The sequence below is a fragment of the Hydra viridissima genome, unplaced genomic scaffold (assembly GCF_058129835.1).
Source record: "Hydra viridissima isolate aposymbiotic clone 2 unplaced genomic scaffold, HvirCarnegie_v1 scaffold_5, whole genome shotgun sequence".
Classification (NCBI taxonomy): domain Eukaryota; kingdom Metazoa; phylum Cnidaria; class Hydrozoa; order Anthoathecata; family Hydridae; genus Hydra; species Hydra viridissima.
Window position 1 is genome coordinate 11,816,780 of NW_028324304.1, and position 9,564 is coordinate 11,826,343.

Below are 9,564 nucleotides of genomic sequence, written 5' to 3' on the forward strand. Positions count from 1 at the left end.
AAATACATATTCATTATTAGAATGGTGCTCTTTAATAAATGCAATTAGTCTTTTTTTGATACAATGTTCTAAATAATTTTTTTGGTTGATAGCAGGGCCGCTTGGAATAAAAAAAGACATCATTCCATTTTTTGAAAAATATATCCAGACGAGCAACTTCTTATCAAACTTAGCGACATGTTTGTATTTTACGTTTGTAGAGGTGTCATTTATATTGCTTGTGTAAAATCTGTTGTTTCCATTGATGCTAGTATGAGCCAAAGTAGAATAAAACTCGTCACCTAAGATGAAAGCTCGATTTCGAAACTTTTCATACAGTCTTCTGCATTTTGTTCTTACGAATGCTTTCTGAACGGTAGGGCTTGGAATCTTTTTTTTTTTCTCAAACGGATCTCAGTCTTTGTTGCCAGCGTTTTACTAATGTAAGTGTTGTATCCTCCAGGAACTTAGTTGTGTAGAATATTTTAAGACGGCCCGAATTTACGGCTTCTTGTTGTAAAGTAAAAATATGTAAAATGGAAGCTTACAATTTATAACCTTGATGTTAATAAATATCGCGTAGATTTGATATCTATTTACCTTTAGCTTAGTAGATCACTTTCAAGATTCTATATTGGAGCCCACGTAGAGAGAGATAGATATTTACATTGAACTTGCTTGTTGAGTTTTAAAGCTGTATTATAAGTGATTACAAAGATTTAATCGGATTAAAGTGTGTCACATGTTTAAAATTTAACAGCTTTTTTTTTGCATATCACTGAGAATAAACCTGTTTGCATATTTCTGTATAATGTCTCTAGCAAATAAACGTCGATTTCGCACGACTAATATCAATTCTATTAAAAAACTGTTTGAAAAAGCTTTTTCTTGTATTAACACTTATGATTCTGTTGAAGATGCTGTTGAAAGTCTGTCTAGTTTTCAAGATACACTTGTTGAAAAATTTAAAAAAGTTGAACAGTTTAATGACGAAATTATGTACCAAATTGAGGACGATGCTGAGTTAGAGATTGAGGAAGATACTTCTACTGAGTTCAGTGTCTACTTTCGTAAGAACATTTTATTAATAACAAAGTTTATTGAAAAAGTAAATAGTTCTAAATCTGATGCAAATACAAGTATTTCTAGTCAGTCGAAATCATACTCAGTCAAATTACCAAAAATAACCCTAAAACCATTTAATGGTCAGCCTGAAAATTGGTTGTCATTTTATGAGAGCTTTGAATGTGCAATTGCCAATAACAATGATTTATCTGGCATCCAAAAGCTGACATATCTTCGCAGTTTAGTTGAAGGACAGGCATCTTCTACTATTAAAGGTCTTGCTTTAACCAATAGCAATTTTGATGTTGCCATGAACCTACTTAAAGAGCGGTACAATAATAAACAACTACTCATATCAGCTCATATGACCTCTTTGCTTACATTAGATAAAGTTACTGATATTAGAGACGTATCAAAACTTCGAAAAACCTATGACAATCTAGAAATTCAAATACGTAGTTTAGAGAATTTGGACATAACTTCTTCTATGTATGGTCCCTTGCTTGTACCAATTCTCATGCAAAAATTACCTGAAGAGTTAAATCTCGTTATCTCAAGACAATTTCAAGGCTGTGACTCTTGGGATATAAAAACAATTCTTGAAATTTTTAAATCTGAACTTCAAGCTCATGAAAAGTCAATTTTGAATGCTTCTGCTTATGATCGAAGACCCTTATCTATTGAGACATTTCATTCAAGCTCCACATATAACAATAGAAGAAACAATAGTACTTCTTACAATAAACATAATAAAAATGAAAGTTTTAAGTGTGCCTTCTGTGACAAGGATCATTTATCCCAACAATACATGTCTGTAACACAATTAGATGCAAGAAGAAAAATTTTAAAAGACAAAAAGCGTTGCTTCATTTGTTTACGCATAGGACATATTTCTTCCAAATGTTTATCTCGCATAAAGTGTTATGAATGTTCAGAGAGACATCATTCAGCCATGTGTGATAAGAAAAATCAGCTCAGACTACCAGACAACCAACTAACATCTGTTGCTGGAGTATCAAAAGGAAAGTCAGTATTGTTACAGACTGCTTTAGTTACAATAACATCTGGTACCACTGAATTACGTAATTGCAGAATTTTGTTTGATAGTTGCTCCCAATTGAGTTATGTTTCACCCTCTATTCGAGAAAGACTTCATTTAGAAACTATTAATCAAAAGAAAATATCTATTAAAACATTTGGAAATCAGTGTATCACTGAAAATCTAGATAAGGTCCAATTCTGTATTCTTGATATGAATGGTGCTCGCATTCCCATTTCATGTTTTGTGAAGGAGATATGTGCTCCTATTAATGGTCAAAACATTAAGTCTGCTATTGAGAATTATAGCCATTTAAAGGGTTTGAAGCTGGCAGACAGTCATTTTACTGAAGGGAATGTACGTATTGACATCCTTATCGGTGCTGATTTCAACTGGTCCATTGTAGATAATGAGATAATTAGAGGTGTTGAAGGTCCTGTTGCTTTGAAATCCAAAGTTGGTTTTTTATTGAGTGGAAATATTTTTGACATTTCAGATAGTTGTGGTGTGCTTCACTCTCATATTTTGAAAATTGCTTCTGAATTCTGTAATGATAAAACTGTTTTTCATAGTTCTATGTCATCTTTTTGGGACTCTGAAACTGTAGGAACAACAACATCTGATATTAACGACTTAGTATATGAGAACTTTAAAAACGAAATTCAATTTAATAAATATTCTAATCGCTATGAAGTTGGGTTACCATTTAAACTCAACCATGATTTAATTAGTGATAATTACACTTATTGTATCAAACGCCTGGTACCTGTACTTAAAAAACTCATCAAAGACAACAAACTTCTTAGAAGCTACAATGCGATTATAAAAGAACAGTTAACTCAAGGTGTCATTGAAAAAGTAGACAATCATGAAATTAGTTATGGAGATGTACATTACCTACCACATCGCCCTGTAATAAGAGATGACAAGACGACCACTAAAGTTCGCATGGTCTTTGATGCTAGTGCAACTATTGATGGACCATCCTTAAATGACTGTTTAAATGCAGGTCCAAGCTTAACAACCTCTTTGTTTGGTGTACTTTTGCGATTTCGATGTAACAAGTATGCATTTATCTCAGACATTGAAAAAGCATTTTTGCAAATATCTTTAAAAGAAAAAGATAGAGATTTTGTTCGATTTTTATGGGTTGACAATCTAGATTCTGTAAATGGACAAGACCTTTTATCATCTCCAATTGTTACATATCGTTTATGCAGAGTTCTGTTTGGCGTAACATCGTCACCATTCCTACTCAGTGCAACATTAGTGACTCACCTTCAAAAATACACTGAAATTGATCAAGAATTTGTTGAAAAGATGTTGCTTTCTTTACATGTCGATGATTTAAACTCTGGAAGCAATGATCTAAACCAATGCTTAGAGTTCTTCAATAAAGCTAGAAATTGTTTGCAAGAAGCAAACTTCAATCTTCGAAAGTTTGAATCAAACTCAGTTGAACTTGAACAAATGATTCAGTCAAATAGTTATGAACGAAATAATACAACTAAAGTACTTGGTCAAGCATGGGATAAAGATTCAGACGAATTGACATATTCATTTAATGACATTCTTGAGAGCGTTAAAAAAGTTCCTTCAAAAAGAGATGTTATGAAATTTATTGCCAGTATTTTTGATCCAATGGGACTTATTAATCCTGTTGTTGTTAGATGTAAGTGCTTCTTTCAGAGATTGTGTGTTGAAAAGTTTTCTTGGGATGACTTGTTGTTTGGACATGCTTTAGATGAGTGGAACGACATCATACTAGATTTTCGTTCATTAAATAAATTATCTTTGCCTCGATGGATTCTAACTGACTCTTACTTATCCAACACTAATATTAAACTTGAGTTTCATGCCTTTGCTGATGCAAGCCAAAAAGCATTTGGTTGTTGTATCTATCTTAGATGTATTGTTAATGAATCACACTGTTTTGTCTCGCTCATTGCCTCTAAATCTAGAGTGGCCCCTGTAAATAAATCAACTATTCCAAGACTGGAGTTAAGAGCAATGTGTTTATTATCCTCTCTGATGTCTGCTGTGAGAAAGGAACTTAAAAGCTTGAACATTAATGACATTTTCTGTTGGACTGATTCTACTATCTGCCTTCATTGGTTGAATAATATGAATCAAACTTATGAGACATTTGTACAAAATCGATTGATAAAAATTCGTGATTTATTTCCTATACAATTTTGGCATTATGTGGAGACTACACGAAATCCTGCTGACATTATATCCTGTGGATGCTCCTTCAAATATATTATTGATCATGACATTTGGTTTAAAGGCCCTGATTATCTTAATGATGTTTCAGTTCCATGGCCCTCTTACAATTTAATTGAACATAAAGATAATGAAAGTAAATTGTGTTTATTAGCTGCCACCAACCCCATTAACATTAATCTTGAGTTTATTGGTATTAAACGTTTTAGTAGTTATGAACAATTGAACAAAGTAACAGGCTGGATTCTGCGATTTGTAAACAATTTAAAGAGTCATGTTCAGAAGACACATGTCACAATGACACCAACATTATCTGCTGAGGAAATTGAATGTGCAAAGATACTGTGGGTGCGATATGAACAACGTGATGTCATGAAAAGCAAAAATTACAAACAGTTCAGAAGAGATCTTGGACTTCAAGTCATCAATGGAATTGTTCGATGTCATGGAAGAATGCAGAATGCTCCAATTCCAAAAGAAGCTAAATTTCCAATTTTTGTTCCTCGTAGTAGTCAGCTGTCTAAGTTATTGATTGTTTATTTCCATAAGTTGGTGAAACACAATGGTTTGAAAGAGACTCTTTCAGAGCTGAGGACTAAGTTTTGGATTCCTCAGTGTAGACAACTGGTTCGCAACATAATTTTAAAGTGTTTCCTGTGTCAGTATTTTGAGGGAAAGCCTTATATATATCCTCCTTCTCCACCTCTACCTTTGAGTCGTTTATGTGATGACTACCCATTTATGCATACTGCTGTTGATTATGCTGGTCCTGTTTTTGTCAAGAATATTTATGGAGATTATTTATTTAGCTGTGCTAGTACCCGTTCTATATGCTTGGATTTGGTTTCCGACCTTTCATCTACATCATGTATTCGTGGACTAAGACGTTTCTTTGCTAGAAGAGGTGTACCAAGCGAAATTCTATCTGATAATGGTACACAATTTATTGCAGAACAAACACAACTCTTTGCAAGTGACAAATCGATTACTTGGCAATTCAATGTCCCAGCTGCCCCGTGGTGGGGTGGGCTGTTTGAAAGGATGGTAAGGATGGTAAAACGATGTCTTAAGAAAGTCGTTGGTAAAGCTCGTTTAAACTTTGAGCAAATGTTAACATTGTTACAAGAAATAGAAACTGTAATTAATAATCGACCCCTTACCTATGTATATAATGAACCCTGCATAGAAGCCTTAACACCAAATCATCTTGTCTTTGGGCGAAAGCTAAACTTAAATGGTGTAAATAGTGATAGTTATATTGAACATGACTTAAATAAACGACATAATCATTTCCAAACAGTACTTGAACATTTTATAAAACGATGGAAGAGTGAATACCTAACAGAACTGATGGAATTCCATAAATCTAAACGAAGTATTGGTAGCGTGCAAATAACTGTCGGCGACATTGTTCTGATAGAAGAAGACAAAAAATCACGTTCGCTCTAGAAAACTGCAAAAGTCGAAAAAATCTTGGCATCAAGTGATGGTTGTTCACGTGCGGCAACAGTAAAGTACTTACAAGGAGATGGATCTTTTAGGCATGTAAATAGACCCATAAATAAACTTGTTCCTGTTGAATATGCGAATCAAAGAGAAGGCATTAATGAACTTAAAGTAACATTCGTAAAGGAAAATGATATTCCTCTTGTAATCAAACATTAAAGGCGGGGGAGTGTTGTATCCTCCAGGAACTTAGTTGTGTAGAATATTTTAAGACGGCCCGAATTTACGGCTTCTTGTTGTAAAGTAAAAATATGTAAAATGGAAGCTTACAATTTATAACCTTGATGTTAATAAATATCGCGTAGATTTGATATCTATTTACCTTTAGCTTAGTAGATCACTTTCAAGATTCTATAGTAAGCTTGGCTGCAATCGAACTTTCGGCCAGCCAGTCTTTGAGAAGTTCCATCCCTGTGATCAAACGTTTCCTTTAAGTGCTTGACATTCTTGTTGGTCATTATTTTAGGTTTACAACCACTTCCTGTTGCTTTTTGACTGCTAGCTCCGCTTTCTATACGTCTTATTATAGTATAGGTAGTTCATTTTGGTAAAAGTTCTGCTTTAAAATGGTTTATGCACTTTATAAGACTCGTACAACCGCTTTCTTAAGGTCTCTGACTTAGAAATATATATATATATTTTTTCAAATAATAAAAGTTTAGATAAATTATATATTTTCTTAAAGAGCTTTGATTTTTATTTACGTGTTAGTTAAATCCATGTTATTAAAAGATCTTTTTACATAAATTCGGAATCTATTGTAATAAATAGTACGTCCCCATATTTTAGCAGATCTTCTTCTTTTCTAGATTCGTATAACACAAAAATTTGTAAGATACTCCTCATCTTTCAGCCGTTTTACAATCACTTGGGTTTTTTGGTTAAACACTTCGAAACACTTTTTTCCCCATTATTTTATCCACCACCATCATTTTTTTTTTGGATAAAATAATGATAAGTGGAAAAGGTTTGATCATGCATCAGTATTACTTTAACTTGTCAACTCCACTGGGTTCATGCTGAGGATTTAAATTCAATCGTTTAAACTGAATAGTAACTTTAACAACCTTTCAATAGTGTTAGGAAGTGGAAAACAAGTATTTCATTGACGTGATTCACAGTTGTAAGTAAGATGTGAACTTCAGCTAATTAACTCAAAAGACTTGGTTAGAGAATTAAACCTACTCAAAAGTAAAGCAGAAATTTCTACTACTGAGAAGAAAGTTTTAACAAGCGTGTAAAGAAAGCTTTCCGAAACATTTTCTTGAATTTTCATTAAGGAAGATGGACTTTGATAACTTTAAACTCAAGTGCATGTTTCATGTTTCATTAGGACCAATTTAAAGTTAACATAGGAGCCCTTCGGAAGAAAAAGGTGAACGTTTATCATCAAGATATGAATACAATAAGAGTATGATACGGGAGTATTATTCGAGAAAGTCCATGCAATCACCGAAGAAATCTGAGAAATGATAATTACTAAACTTTTTTATATATTCTTTTGCAATAGTCATTTGATTTAAATGGTTTTCTCGCAAATAAATCTTCTATTATAATAAATTCAAATTCAAAGTAAGTAGATAAAAGAAATGAAAGATAAAAAACTTTTACGGGTAAATGTTTTTTAAATAAATAATAGTAAAAAAGAAATAAAAATTAGGTATGCCGGAACCCAGACTCAACATTTCTGTGTAATTTATAACACTGGCCAACGCTATTCATAACATTTTTATCTTTCAAGAATCACCCCACCCAAGTGTACACTGCAGGCCAAAAGTTTCCGGACACTTGGATTTTGTTTAATTTTTTAATTCAAACTCCCATAATTATTTCAATAAAATTCAAATATCATATTTATTTTTTTAAAGATACATATAGTTACTATTTAAGAAAAAAAAAAAGCCAAAAAATGAAATAAAAAAAATACTAAGAACACTATTCTTATTACACTGTCTTTTCGTCAAAAAATAACCCACGAGTTTTTATCACTTTTTTTGCGATCCGTGGCATCCTATTTATAAATTTATTTATTATTTCGGGTGTAATTGATAACTAGGATTCTTCTAATATTTGCCACAGGTGCTCTTTGGATGTTGGGCATTTTGAGGGCACCATTATCCTCTTGTTCCTTTACATAATTCTTACATAACTTTGAGGTGTGTTTAGGGTCATTGTCCTGCATAAAAACAAAACCACGACCAATAGTTCTTAAGCCAGAAGGTATAGCATTGTTTTCTAGAATTATTTTATATTGTTCTTTTTTCATAATACCCTCAGTTTTAACTAGGTCACCTACACCAGCTGAAGAAAAACATCCCCATACCATAACTGACCCACCACCATGCTTGATTGTCGGCACTAAACACTCTGGGATCATTTTTTCTTTTGTTGTTCTTCTGATGTAAATTCTACGCCTTTGCCCAAACAGTTCAAATTTGGACTCGTCGGTCCATAGTACTTTTCCCCAGTCTTCTTCTGTCCAATTTTGGTGGCCCATTGTAACCTTTTCTTTTTATTTTCAATCCGCAGCAACGGTTTCCTGACCACTATACGGCCAGAAAGTCCTGCTTGTCTAAGACGTCGTTTCGTAGTGGTTAATGAAATAGATTTTGAACGACTCCTATTGTTGCCTGAAGTTATTTCCGGGGCCGTAAGTCTTCGATTTCTTTTACTCATCAATATTATACTATTATCTTCAGCTTTTGTTGTCTTCCGTGGTCTACCAGATCTTTTTTTGTCTTCAAAAATGCCTGTTTCTTTCCATCTTTTGATGGTATCTTGTAAAGTACTTCTGGCAACTTGTACTTTTTTGCAAATTTCACGAACTAATTATCTTTCTTTATGTAATGTAATTATTTCAGAACGTTTTGCAACCGTTAAAAAAGGTTTTTTACCCATATTTTTAATTAAATAGTCGAATTATAAAATTTTAAAATTTTTTTGAAGATTTTTTAATGCAACAGTCATTAATACCAAATGAAAACTAAACAAAACTAAATATTCTTAATCATTTTAGTCGGATATCATTATATTATAAATATTTCCTTCATGTTTCAACAAATAAATAACTTTAACAAGACCAAACTCTTAAGAGTAATGAAATGCTATATATCAAGTTAAAATAAGCAATTAAAAAAACAAACTTATTTATGTAAATTTGAGGCCAGTAATACCTAATTACTGACCTCAAACTTACATAAACACTTAAAATTAGTAAGTTTAAGTATTATAAATTAATATTATTGATTAATTTAATGATACAGGATAGATTTTAGCTTTTTATATAAAAAATATCAAGTGTCCGGTAACTTTTGACTTGCAGTGTACATCTACAAATTATGACCTATTTCAGCTTTACAAAAATAGCTATGGTCAAATTTAAGTTCTAAAACTCCGTCCGTGACAAAAACAATTACTCCCAAGCGCCTATTCAAACTGAAACCCTCACAAATTCTGCGACTTGTCGGCACTGTTCTCAGGTGACAAATTGACTGATCAGGACAAAGACAAGTGAAGTTTTTAAAGCATCCACGAAATCACAGATTTGTTTTCGAGTTGTAACTTGATGCTAATTGTTCAACTTACTCGTTTATTCGCCTAGTTCTACTTTTAATTATTTATGAGGCATTATCATTTTAAATAACACTACTTCTCTGTAGTTCATAATTTATTGATTTGCAACCTGTAATTAAACAATGTATTCAAATAGTTTCATTTATTTTGAAATAAAGTTGTTTTAAACGATGAAT

The 9,564-nt window shown here is 32.5% G+C and overlaps 1 protein-coding gene across 1 annotated transcript; it reads left to right on the forward strand.

Annotated features, from left to right (window-relative positions):
• The first annotated feature begins 790 nt into the window (after positions 1–790).
• On the forward strand, positions 791–5,758 carry LOC149888711 (uncharacterized). The gene has a single exon (XM_090089112.1). The coding sequence runs from the start codon at positions 791–793 to the stop codon at positions 5,756–5,758; it is 4,968 nt and encodes a 1,655-aa protein (XP_089945238.1).
• Positions 5,759–9,564: the final 3,806 nt, after the last annotated feature.

Coding starts and splice junctions, on each gene's coding strand:
- LOC149888711 (XM_090089112.1), top strand. CDS start 791: ATGTCTCTAGCAAATAAACGTCGATTTCGCACGACTAATATCAATTCT.